Source organism: Dufourea novaeangliae, unplaced genomic scaffold (assembly GCF_001272555.1).
Source record: "Dufourea novaeangliae isolate 0120121106 unplaced genomic scaffold, ASM127255v1 scaffold89, whole genome shotgun sequence".
In the NCBI taxonomy this organism is placed as follows: domain Eukaryota; kingdom Metazoa; phylum Arthropoda; class Insecta; order Hymenoptera; family Halictidae; genus Dufourea; species Dufourea novaeangliae.
The window spans coordinates 525,550-539,993 of record NW_015373988.1 but is presented as its reverse complement, the minus strand read 5'-3'; the positions used below and the strand labels follow the sequence as shown (position 1 = coordinate 539,993).

The 14,444-nt window shown below is 39.1% G+C and overlaps 1 protein-coding gene across 1 annotated transcript in view; it reads left to right on the top strand.

Moving 5' to 3' along the window:
* Positions 1 to 14,444, top strand: part of LOC107187616 (TGF-beta receptor type-1) — a 34,694-nt gene that overhangs the window by 1,340 nt on the left and 18,910 nt on the right. Inside the window, exon 2 of the mRNA XM_015575756.1 lies at positions 9,105 to 9,219. Within this exon, the coding sequence (XP_015431242.1) occupies positions 9,105 to 9,219 (115 nt within the window). The remainder of the gene's footprint in view (positions 1 to 9,104; positions 9,220 to 14,444) is intronic.

Sequence of the window (14,444 nt, the reverse complement as noted above, 5' to 3'; positions counted from 1 at the left end):
AGAAATAAACATTTATATACGAACAAACAAAAATGAAACGATGTATGTAATTTTATACCGTTAATTTTCAGAGAGTTAAATGTTGTACATTAAATATATATAGAGTATTTTGTTTTAATTTTTCATTTGTCAGTGGGCACGATTTAACAAGAGTACGGTCACCGTTTCGAAAATAATATTCAAAATATATTTTAAATGTTAACAAATTTCAATTTGGTTTAATAACGGAGTATTAGTAGAACTAGGAATTAAGAATGAAATATTTCAATTGCTCCAATAATAGGATTGTACGCACGTAATGTTACAGTTTCTTTTTTTAAGATACAAAGGATGATTGTTTCGTTACGTCGTAATTACTTGCAATGGAAACGTGTCGGCTTATTTTCATTACGGAGAGTGAAGATAACCAGTATCTGTTCGATTCTGGAACCCAATCGTTTTCGACTGATACGTAATCTTTCGTAAATACGTTGCATACACATATACGTATGCAATTGATTCTTTCGCGAGGCATCACCTTTGAGACTGTGCTACAAACTCATTATTGCAGACATATTCTTACTAACTGTTCTTATCTCCGCCGTCTGTTTACAGTTAATTAGAGTACTTTCTGGTTAACTGTTTTTCTTCTGCCTCTTGTACGCGTTCTACTGACCCTTCTTTGGTATAATTTACGAGCATGTATGCTCAATCTTGCGAAAAAAAGTAGGCTTGGAAATAAACAGATATTTCGTATTTTTATTATAAACCCTGTGCATGCGGACTATTAAGCATTCCTCTTAAAATAAATTGAATACATTAATGTTTTTCGAGGGAATAGATTTTAGTGTCTCTTTCCAAATTTTTTGGTAACATGTTTGTATGAATATTAAATCTATCTGATATACAGAAGATTTTTCATCTTCCTTAATTATTATTACCTGAATTATTATTATCGGCATTGTAGCCTTGAACCCTGATTGACGGTTCGAGTAAACATGTATTATTATAGGTATTCATTGGATAACATTGAGATAAAGTCGTAATTGAATTACGAAAACCTTATCACTTTATACCTAGATATTACGTAATTGGCTTAATTTATTCGTGTAGAATTTATCTGTATACATAATTAGTATGAATAATGATCTGAACGTTCGAGGGTTAACCCACTAGCAGCGGTAAGACGAGTTAATTCTGTTCATTCGTATTCGATTTCTCCTTTCTGAGACTTTTACTTCTTATGTCACTGAATTAATGGTTCTTATTTGTAATCACATCGTATGTCCTATTATGTATTTATGTTTTTATTATAAGGGTGAAGGAATCACCTTGTTTGGATTAGGGCTGTACCAAGTTTTCATGGGGTCGAAATGTATGAGTAGAATCTCCAGCGCTTAATCGACGGTGACACGTCGTTATCCCGCGGATTCTTACGACTATTAGCATCCCCTGGATAAGACGTAGGTCGTAGGTCGGGAAAAAGGTTGTTGGCATCGCGGCAACGACCTTAACTGGACGCTGTGCAACAGTGACGGGCTAACCGTGGTCTTCTATGGTCCTTAATATGTATCAGGGTGATGCAAAAAATATGTACTGCGCTTTTCCAGTCATTTTTCAGTTTTATTCCCTGTTATTTTTCTTCGTACACCAGAAGAATTCAATTTGCTTGTAGAATACTCAAAAACTTTCCAAAAATCTCCTTTCTTCTTCACTTATTGATGAATCACTGACAGCCAGGTCACAAATGCGTGTAACTTCGACGTGTGTGGCACGTCGTTCCAGCGCAAGAGGTTAAGATGATATACCCAAGTACCTTTTGTTCAGTTATTAGCGAAGCTATGTCACACATTATTTACGCACAAGATAGAATGAAGTCATGTAGATGTGTTATACATCATAGATGATGTTCATTCAAAATTCATCCAAAATTCATCTAAAAATTCACTTTATACCATTAACGCTTTCAATGGCTGAATTGTTTCTCGAAACATTTCCAGTTACATATACATATTACGTTCGTATCTCGTGACGAGAATACATTTACACCGTGGTCGAGGATGTATTTACTCCGAGGGTCTCGAAGCCGTATGCTTCGGGCCCCAAGGATAAATTCGCAATTTCGCGAGCCATCGTCGCAACAATGTGAATGTTCCCGGTTGCAAGTGACCGTCGCCTCGTAAAGCAAGGTCTTATATTTAGCGAGTCGAGTTTTCAATCTGACCGGGGGCGTGTAGGTTTGTATCTACCCTCGAATCGCGAAGGAAACACGCTTCGTGTAATCACCGTGCCTAACAATACGTAAGACCCCGTGTACAGATTTATCCTGGTAGATAATAAACTCTCCGTGCTTGAATTAACACGTGTTACACGGTTCACTTCGGTGAATGACAATGTTGCATCTCGCCCCGTACCGTGGGCGTGGTCTTTTCCTCTGCTTTCCATTTCTTCTCCGCGGGCGTAATCTTTCTCTTTGTACAGTGTACACACACAGTTGAAACCCGATATGAAATGATCGTGTCGGAATATCCCTGGGCCACATTGGTGTTGTTTGAAACTTCCTTTTTTTCTTCATTCAGCTTGTAGTCATCACTATGAAGTTATTACTTTGTGGCACGATTAACCGACTACTTGTAAAATTAACACGTTGATACTGCAGTAATGGTTATCGATGACCGCGTGGCGCCATTGATTACAGTTTTAGTAGATCGGAACGCATCAAGTCATAATAGGACTCCATTTATCTGTACAAATCAGCGGTTAAAACTTTAGATGGTAGGAGTTCAGTGATTCTCTATTTCCACAAGTATTTACTCGTTTGGATAATATCTGGATTTTAATTCATCTCTTCTAAACCTGGTGTATAAAATTCAATCTGATAAATGGAATTTCAAATACTGAATTTATGGATGTAATTTTTAAGAGCGTTGTCCTAACATAACCGGGTTCAAATTTGCAAAGTTTTCTAATTACGCGTGTACGTAACAGAAAAATCACAATTTTTCATTTTTGGGTCATTGTACGGTACAGTTTCGCTAGTGTTTCACCTGTTGTGAATACTCGCAAAAGGGAACACGATTACAGACGAGCGTTATCTTAATGCAATTGAGTTTTCGAATGTAGATCTTAATGAGTGCAAATAAATTGTAGAATGTACATACATCCAGCGATTCGTATTTACATGCAAATGTCTAATTAAATATTCAAACTTCTACAACTACTGGCAAATTTACTCATGATATATGAACTTTGATTGCAAAGCAGTAACAGACATTAGTACAAATCATCGATACTTGAGAAAAAGTTGTTAATCGAGAGAGAACAAAAAGAGCAGAATTTTTCACGGGATTTAAGTAATCGTGACATTAATCGATAATAAATTTAACGCAAAAGTTAGCGTAAAGGTATTAAAATTGATCTTGAATTTATTTATTCAAGCTGTCTCCGATTGGATCGCAGATTTAAATACAGATTGCTGGTAATTTACGAACGCATATTCCCGCACAAGAACGAAGATCGTTCGAGGGGATTTAAGAAAACGCGTGACAGCTTGTTGCGACATATAATGGTTTTGTTTATGGACGTAAAAAATAGTCATTAATTCAATAATTCATAAACAGCCGAGTCTATCCCGTGCTGGGACCGGCTGTCGTCGATTAGGAAAACTTGCATGATGACTATTCAGAACCAGTATTATCAATCAAAAATCAAGGAAATCTTCTACTTTTTCTTGTGGATCGATTACAAGCTTGAAGGCCCAAAAGATTAATTATACTTTTTTCCTGTAGTTTATCATTAGAACCAGTATTTCTAAAGTATACATATGTAGTACATATATGTGCATCTAAAACGTTTGAAGTTCTAATACAGGATTACGAAGGCTTACGATTAAAACACCATTTTTAATATCGTAGTCTCAATCTTCTTCGATCATTTTATAAAATGTGTAATTAATAGACATTTATTTTCTATACACATTCGCATTTTTGTAGATTCACACGAACCGGAATTATAGGAATATTCACCTCATTTATTAAACGGTTTTAATCAGTTTTAATGCTTCGTTAATGTTGATTAAACTCCCTGGTTTCATCGCAATTTCATATATAGATATGCAAATGATATAAGCGGATAGAAATTCGCAGTCTAATGGTTACGGCGATATTAAACTTCCAGCACGGTCTCGGACCTTTAGCTGGTTTCGTGAAAAGATAAGGCTGCCTTGATTATTTTTAATATCATGCGAGCCTCTAAATCAAGCCCGTTGTTTACAGTTACCAACGATTACCATCTCGTTTCTGGTTTTAACCGTTGGCGCGGTGGGATTGCCTGCTCAAAATAGATTCCGACGAAAAGTGGTGGTCCCTCTTTCGCGTGGTTCAGGTATCTTCGTGTTTTTAATTAAACTAACTCGTTTTATCAGTTCTTCGTATCCTTGTGAGATTAGCGAGAAAACTGTCTTTCGACCGTCACTTCGTATTTTCTTTCTGCACGAATTGAACGTTGATACTTTTCCCCGGAAAAATATATAAGCTTTCTACGATTGCTGAAAGAAATGATGAAAAAAATGTTTTCGTTGATCGTGCTACATTTCTCAAAGTACTTCCCATGAATCTCTAGTACAAACCTCGTTTCGTTCTCGGAAATCAATCGGTAAAAAAATTCCTGGTACTCTTTGCGCAGTGATTTATGTATGTACAAGGTAAAACAAAGAAAGGGTTCATAACTTCTGGGGTAGATAGTACTTGCCAAATGACGAAAAAAAGTCCCAGTAAACGTGGGTCGATAAATTAAGATCTAAATACAATACATTCGTTAATGATAGCTATACATTCGATAACAGATGACAGATGGATATGTCTGGAAAGAAAAATGAATTTTACATATTCTTTTCGGTTCGACTCCCGTCACGATTACAGAGCACCCAGCCTGTAAAATTAATCCGTGTCGCCCATTAACGTAGGCGTACGATCAGAGATCGTCGATCCTTGACGATATCCTCTATCAACCACCATCCGGAGATTATCTTTCGTGGAATTGTCGGCGTGGAGCAATGACGCTGAAACGTGCACCGTGTCCGCCGTGTAATTTATTCTGTGGCGGAGATCCGTGATTGGCCGTGGTAACCGTCGCGCGATTTGTATTTAGCGTCTACGATCTGAGCAGCGAGTACGGATGGCCTGATTTTGAATCTTCCTGCTCGTCATTAATATAATATATCAGTTTATTACTTCGTTACTTTCATAATTAAGCAAACCGTTCGTTGTCCAGTTTTGTTCTATTTTGCAGTTATAGATTTCGTGTATTTCCATACACACATTGCTATCCGTATACATTATGGTGGATTTACTTTCCCATTCGGTTGGAAATTAAATGGAATAAACGTTGAACGCGTTTAAACGGAAACGTTCGTCGGTCGCTTGATATCGGGCGCACAAGCACGAGCGAACTCTCATCTCGTTAGCGTTTTGTTAGCCGTTCCGTCGTTCAACTCGATTATAGTTGCTCGTTTCTGAGCGCTTTGGTATCGCGGTCGCTCCGCAAATGCTGTTCCGCGGCCGAAGTTTACCGTAACTCCGGCGTAACTTTTATCTGTAATCTGTCCCTCGCAGTCGAACAATAGCGTAAAACGATGTCACCCTTAATCCTTCGGAGGTGTTCGTGTGTCCGTAAGAATGATAGAATTTATTGTGTAGGTGTTTCGTTATTTTAACGTTGATCGTAGTTGGTCCTATTGATCGTCGAGTGAAACCAACGGTGTGTTTGCAGAATTTTTATTGTACGATCTGGATCACTGTTGCTTTTTAAGGAATCTATTTTAATACGTTCGATATAGCAACAGATTTTTCTCCATCTGTTGCTTCGTATGTAGAAGTATTTCATTCAAAGTGTAGAAAATATTGTCCTTCTACGTTTCTTCATTTAGTACAGATTAATAGAGTATAATTGTAGAGTTAAGAAAGTCGATGCTATCCATCTGGGACTCAACATATCCACTACATGCATTTCAAGACTCTACAGATCCGATGCAAACCATTCCTGACATAAGAGACCGGATAAAAATGATCCCGAACTCAATAGATTCCATATAGACCATTTTAGACTAAAAATGCCCGATAGGAACTACCCCAAATTGAAGAGACCCGATACAGGTCATCGTGGACCCAAGAGAACGGCTATGGTTCATCGTAAACTCGAGAGACCCGATAGAAACTACCTCGAACATAAAAGGACCTATAAAGCCCACCCGTAGACCCCAGAAACTCGATACAAACCACCTAAAACTTCAAGATACCACGTGCGGATCATATTAGACCCAAGCTAACAGACACAGTCTATTGCAGACTCAAGGGGCTTAATAGAGAACGCCCTGAGACTTTTGAGACCTGTTAGAATCTTTAAATCTTGGGATTCCCCAAATCCTTTGGACCCAAGACCCACGGGACACCCCAAATCTCTTGAACCCCAGAGACCAACGGGACACCCCACATCTTTTGGACCCCAAAGACCCACGAGACACCCTAAATCTCTTTTGATTCCAATTCCGCGTAACATTTACAACGCCAAAACAGAATTTCCATATTGAAAAATCCATACCTCTATCCGCACGATCTTCACTATAGCTACGCTATCATTATGGGTGTCTATATTCTTTTATCTTTTTAAATATCATATAAATCAACGTAACATAAATCTTACAATCCACCTCCTTATGAGATTCACAAATACGAATCAAAAGACCAGCTCTCGTTCCAGTCGAACCTGAGCACAGGTAGGGACCCCATTGCGCTTTTCGTGGTTGTGCAAAAAACGGTTTTATGGCCGTTCGGTATGCGTGGTCCTCTTATACGGGGTGTTGATAAAAATATGGGATACTTTCGCAGTGTGGATTCTACACGTTCGAACAAAGAGGAAAACCAAGAACGACTTATTAATTTGTTAAAATTTAGGGGCGAAATACGCTTGGAATACGTCTGACCATTCGTGTTGCTGCACATGCAAAATGTAAAGTCTGAATTCGTCTTTAGTATTTCACTGCATCATCGATCGAGTCTGGATTTCGCCCGTATTTTCAACAATTAATAACTCGAAACACGAAGCTGTTCAATCTGTCATTCTTGATTTTTGTCTTCGTTTTAGTTGTGTCTTAATGAGAAAGTGTTCCACATTTTTATGAACACCCTGTATACTACGCAGGTATATCCCTGGGTTTCCGAGCCCTTCCAGCTCGTTCGCGTTTGCGAAGTGGCCTGTGTATGTGTGTACGGTCCTCGAGAGAGAGAGAAAGATGAGCATATCCGATGTGGGCGTGCGCTAATGACTTGAATTAAACTCGTTTCGCCAAGTCGTACCACGGCATGGAATCGTGTATCCTGGCGGGTCCGGCAACGGATGAGAAGTATTAGGTCGTACCAGAAACTCGTGTCGATTTTCATAACCATATACACTTGTATCGATATAAGAGAAACACACCTGTACAGTAAATGCGCGATGAGTGTTCGAAAGCTTCTCGACACGGAACATGAAATATTTCATAAACCAGATCTGGGCAGTTCTGAAATGATATTTGAAATATATAATTAGGTTGTCCGGAAAGTACGTACAATTTTAGAATGCAAAATAGCAATCTATAATTTGCAACATCTATCCTACTGTACGAGCAAATGTAGTTTCTGTCTCTTTTTACTGTTTCTTATTTTTAGATTGTTTTATCATACCGGTTACATAAACTTCGCGTGCTTGTGTTTGAGAAACACTTTACATGTTTTTTCGATCGACTTCTACAGCTTCAGAGATTTTTCCAGATATGAAATGCATCAGCAAGCTAACTTAATGATTATCTACTAAATTTCCCAATCGAAGTAACTGTGCTTTTACCTACACTTCTGATGTAGCGTGACTGAAATGCACTTTGTACACTCGATCATACCTGTTCATTTGTATATAGAAAAAGGAAAGTTGTATACATAACTTGAATAGAGCATACATGTGAAATGTGTTTTGAAGGCAGTGTGTGTTCACCGTGTCAGTTTTCCATTTCTTCGATAATAATAATAAAAAAAATAAAATAATCAAAAGATAGATAAATAGGATCGTGGACATAAAATGGTACGAATTTTCCGTACGACCTAATACGTTTTTCATTTTTTATTTCTTTTTTTGATCTCTGGAGAATGGTGTCTCAGTCTCGGCGACTGTGAATCTGGTTTGGTTCAGTCGACCAGGGTCAGAGTAAGAAAAAAAAAGTGTGCTAACTTCGGAATGACTTACGTCATTATTAACGTGATAAATTATTGAGGAAATAATGCTGCTGCATCATTATTCTCGGTAAATCGTGGTGCACACAAGCCCCCGGGGCTATATTTTTTTTTTAACCTTGGAGCCTGTCAAGGGGAATAATTATTTGCGGCCGAGGCGGGGCAAGATCTTGTTTGAATGAAAAAACAAAACGATGATCACCGACGGAGATCCAAAAAAAAAGTTTCGGAAAGCTTGAAAACCTTCCTGCAAGTTAAATCTTTATATCGACTCAATAACGGAATGCAGAGAAACGTTTTCGACCTCTGTTCATTATTCGTAAATCATTATCTAGAGAAAAAGTATTGTTCCATAAACGATAAGGAAACTGATATCTGTATTTTCTCTATAAAACCTCCAATTTACGAAACCTATTTTTATCTGAAATACTTGTCGATATGGTCTACAATTTTTGATGATTTTTAGTTAACATCACAGGAAGATAGCCGTAACTTCATTCTACATATATAATGTCTTGTGTGTAAATGGTGTATGTCCTGGCTTCACTAATAACTCAGTAGGGGGTGTTGAGTTTTTCAAAACCTTTAAATATTTATCTTGTTGCGACCAACAATCGTCTCCTACCATCTTTATTCACCAATTCCATCTGCCCTTCACCCTAGTTCTCGACTGTCCTATTGAAATAATCTACTAAGAAGTAAGTTTGTTCTATCTCTTTAAATTACGTACCTTCTTGTTTCAATTCCATAAAATCGTTACGTTTGTCTCTGGTCTGGGTTAGGTTACCCTAAACGCCCCCGCAGTGTTGATGTTCACGAGGTTTCGCTCAAACTTTCTTATTTTTTTTTCGTTTTTCTTTCTTTCAGGACTGTTGAAGTGTTATTGCGACATCTGCACGGAGACCAATCACACGTGCAAGACCGACGGATATTGTTTCGCCAGCACCAGCCTGGAGAACGATGTTCCCACATACGCACGGAGGTAACGTATACACACGTGCATGGCGTGGTGCGCTGCGTGAGAGAGTATACATATACAATAATAATTTCACTGACAAAAAGTTCTCTTCACCGTCGATTTTGGTCGTGTATTACAGTACATATATACATATAGGCGCGTGGGTACACTTTGAACGTATTTGATCGATCGTCTATTAAGTCACTCTGCTCACTATCCGACCACAAACCACCCGACTCCCTGACATCCCATTCCCATCGTACAAATTTGTAAAGCTTTTAATTACGTAAGCGGAATCTCGTTTGGTGTGCGCGATTTATATGTTCGTTCAGGCGTGGCCCGATTAACGATCGAACTTCGTGCGATTGAAATATCGTGTAATAAATTCTGCGACTACGATTCATGGATAACGTTTCGAGGCCCGTTACAGAGGGAACAACGAGTATACGGATCTCTCGATACACGTGAAGCTGAGAAAAAGTTTATCTCTTTAACCTTTTGCACTCGGAATTTCTAATTTTCCATACATTTTGTCGCTCCAGAGGCGACAATCGAGTGCGAAGGGTTAATATGAGATCGTATTATTTGTCGTGGAAGTACACGGTTTGCGTCCAAAAATTTCGGAATTTAAGTTGAAACGGTAATTTTTTAGTACGATATATTCAGCGATTCGTTGAACGTAGTTTCTTTCTGAAGTGATGCGTTGTTTACAATCATTATACAAACACTGGAAATAGCTGTCTGGTAATTCTTCTTCAAGATGGTGGAGAAAGTAGTCCGTCGAAGTTCTGGCTAATGTTTAAACGATTTTAGATTGCTGTTTCTTTGACCTAGTTTATAGTTTCGATAATAGGAATTAGTTTGACGTAGCCGAATTAGACGTATACATAGGATAATCGAACTGTGAGATACTTTTTTCAGACAGAAATGTGTTCCGTGAACTCGAAAATTTTCGATGGTCGTCTTTTTCATCATCTTGAACAGAATTATCCGAGTCATTTCCAGAGTTTTCATAATTTATTGTGAATAGTGTGTCTTTCGAAAGAAAACTATTTTTAATATTCGACGATAAAGAGCATCATCATTTTACGGAAAACTGCTCTTCTTTTTTTTTTTTTGTATCAGTTTGGCAACTTTTGAGACAGATCGTGTATTATCGTTACAGAGAACGGAACGATTGTATGTATTCTAGTTCCAAGCACATATACGGCGAAGATATCATACTCTGCTGTCGTTCAATTTTCTCGTTAATCGATCGACCCTGTTCGGAATTAATGACCGCACGGTTGGAGTAATGAAACTAGCGATTCGCGAAGTTTTCACGTTATCTCGTTCCCGTCAGACACGCCGAATAAAAAAAAATTCGACAGATTACAATTATCGTTCTTACATAATTTCGATAACGTTTTATCATATCCAGCAGACGGATCCGATGATTTCGAGCCAGGTTACGCGAAAATGTTTACTCGAAGAGGACCGAAGAAGAACATAGTTACTCGTCAGTGTGAATTTATAAGTTTAAATTCTTGCCGCTTCGATCGCTCGCGCGCGTGCGTGTTCATCGCGAAAGGAAGTGTTCAACCAGTCACCAACCGTTCTGTTACCGATCGATTCCCTCGTCGGTGGTTTCCAGGAACGGTTTAGCCGCTCTTTTTTTTTCTCGTCCAGTTGGCCCAGCCGGCGGAGAGGCATGATTAGCGCCTGTTTTGGGGAGTTTCGACGGAAACGAATTATTGTTGTCGGCCGTTGGTCGCGTTGGTAACGCCGGGCGACACCGCCGCGCGTCATTCACCAGATTTCTCACGGGCAGAGAATCGGACGACTGTCGGGAACACGACTGTGACAAGAAACTCGAGAACCGACTTCGTTAATTTCACGCAGATTCCTACTTATTCATTTGTTTTCGATGCATTTCTTCATTTTTTTTCCTGTATGAACTCGTGGGGGTAGCCACGGGATTTGGAAGAATAGTTATTGTTGAAATATTATGTTTGAAAAATGATTGTTTTCCAAGCGGACGGAAAGATGTGCTAGATTGAATGTATTATTTCAGGAAAACTCGTGACAGAACTTTCGTTTTTGTGTTAATTCGATGGGGGAATTCTCTATCGATTTGACCCTGGTATCGCAATCTTTCGTCGGTGATTGTGCTTGCTCTCTCTCTCTCTCTTTTTTTTTTGTATTAATTAATTCCGTTTCGGTTGAGTTTCACAAAAGGCTTCGATAATATCGATTGGATTGTCGGTAGTTGCGACAGTTATTGTCGACAGTGCTAAGGGTCGGTGAGACTTTTTTTTGTATCATTATCAATGAAGTTACGTTGTTTGTTATCCAATATAAATGCAAAAATCTGTATTATGTATTACCCTGTGCCAGTAATACAATACACATACATAAATCGGTATGAACTTATTAAATTAATAGCCTGTGTCAGTTATATAAAGGATAATAAGGACAGTAATTTTCAGAAATTCTATCTCGCGATTTTTCGTTTATTCAATAAACAGAAAAAAAGATATCAATCCATTAAAGCTGTTCATCCAGTTTTTCTTTAATTTTTTTTTTTTTTTTTTTTTTTTTATAAAATTGGATTCCTATCTAATACACTACTATGTCTGCTCGAAAAATCTCATGAATGAGGATCGATCGAGACAGTAGTCCGCGAGGTCGCAGACGTGCGGACGGGGGCTTAAATGTTTAATGCGCCAGACGGTTAATTCGGATATAATTCGGGCCCCGGTGATCGTATCGAAAATAGCGCAGGGTCGTGATCATTTGATTGGTCCGGTAGACGACGCAAAAGCGGCACGGGACAATTTCCTGCTTATTCGAGCGATCACGAAGTGGTGATTCGCGGTTGAACCGCGAATCCCATTGACCTCTTGTTGGGCTTCATTTGCCGTCGTCGCCCGCCCTCCGATCGTGGTTTTTTCCCAGGCCCTCGAATCGTGTGCACGCAGCCACCGACTTTATTAATTTATCGTGATCGGGTTTAACGGTTCGGGTTAACGTCTCGACCGCGTTTCGAACCCTCTGCACGATACACAGGGTGATTCGACAGGAATGGAGCACCCGTGGAACCGATTTCCCGTATGATCACACGATATTCACAGTGTTAACCCTCTCAAACTTGAATTTCCTTTTAAAAGTAAAAAAAAAACTTGATTACACGTTTTAACTCAGCAGAGCGTTTTTGTTATTCAATTCTGAATTCACTAGACTCATTAAAAACATTCAGGACATGAAAAATTGAAATTTTTATAGAAAAATATGAATCTTCCATACACTACCTAAGGCGTTGTGTGACATTGTAAGAAACTTCATGTACACAAATGTGACCACCAGGTCTGAAAGGGTTAATATACAGGCTGTCCCGCGTAATTTTGTGTCGCCATGAAATTTCTAGACTTCCGTTCAGCTTTACGAAGAAATTGTGCTAGACAAACGTTTTATTATACGATGCACCATTCGCTGTATTTTTTATTTTTCTACAACAAAGTATTATAAGGTACTGAAAAGGAAAAAGGATTAGTTTAAAAGATATTTTATCTTTAGTTTCTCAAGATTGTACAGTACTCGGTCCTAGGCTTGAACATTTTCCGACTCAAATGTCTTAATACTATTTTCTAGAGAATTAAAATATGCATCGAATAGTGTATACAAAAATTATATAATTGCCTTTCAAAAAATGGCAGTGACCTTGATATCTTTGAAACCTCTCCATTTTTAGAGAAGATGCATCACTTGATGTATTACTCGATATCATTTAAATATTCCCAGTAAAATTTTGTTCTATCTTCCGTTTTAACGCTATGGCTTGGTCCAGTTGCGTGGGATACCCTGTACACGACGACGCACTCGATTCCAACCGAACTAAATCATTCCGATGTTATGAAAGGTGTCTTGATCGGCGTTTCTGGCTACCACCGGAAGCACCCCTGTTCTGCAACGGTAAGCCAGGCCCGTATCGGTCCAGGATCTGCTGCAATACAGAACTCTGCAACCTGAACGCGTATCCGGCGTTACAGACTCCCAACTCGCCTGAATTATCCCCAGGTACTCTTCGTCGAACCGAACTGACACGACTGCGCGATGCATCGCGTGAACCGCCAATCTCCTACCTGTTGTTTCTCTAATACAGAGTCCCACCGTTTCTGTTCTCTCGTCTATTTAATTCCTGGTCCTCTGTGCTTCGTTTTGTCGTCAGAGATATTTTTTTTGTACCGTGATTAAGCGTCGTTGGGTGGATATATCGGGATCACCGAAAAGAGATTGCGGACGAATCGCTGGTTTTTTTTTCTTTTTACAAACGCCGTGGCGTTGAACGATTCTCGGAATGGAAGTTTCGTTGTTACCAGAAATTGGCTTGGGGAATCGTTCGATTGGATCCCAGGTAGAAATTCTGCTCGTTTTGTATACACTGATGGTTCTTCGCGCAGAATTATTTGTTCTACATGAAATTGCGGTACTAAATAACCGGAATTCTACAATCAGTAAAAATTTCGATCGCTTGAGTTAAACAAACCATTGATTCTGGACCATTTTACTCGATATACATAAACTGGCGTGGTACGATGAAGAAGTGTAAAGTGATTCAACGCGTTAAATAAAGGATGTCCAAGAACGAAACCGCAAAACGAGCAGAACATTCCGTCTCGATGAGTACGGATTTACCAGGGACTACTTTTACCATAAGCGAGCGGGCTTTTATTCAATTTTCCCTTCGTCAGAAGTTGCAAATTTAATAAACTCTCTTTCCCCCCTCATCTTCGTTTTTTCCCCATCATCTCGGGAGAGAAATTATTTTACACCAGAAACATTTCCATTCCTCGTAGTCGTAGCATACGCTCGGCAACGGCGGCAGCGTGCACGTTCGCTCTTTATAGCTAACCGTGAAAACAGCCGCAATAACGAACTTCCTAACGAGATCGTTAAGTGCATTCTTTGCGGTATAGTCGAGTGTATACATTATACGTATGTATATGGCGTGGCCCACTCGTGTGTGTGTGTGGTTTCTTTTTCTGTTATTTTTATTTTCTTTTTCGGCTCGTTTCGCGTTCACTCTTCTCTATAATTTGCAGAAGGTGTAGGTAATTGTGGTTAAGTACGCGTCACAAGCAATACCTGAGCCTTACAGGCTGAACCAATCGCTGTTACAGACTCCTCTCGATTATTGTCCCAGACTCGTCTCAGCGCCAGTATTACTATGTATTTCGGTCAAGATTATTATAAACGGCGGCATGTCATCA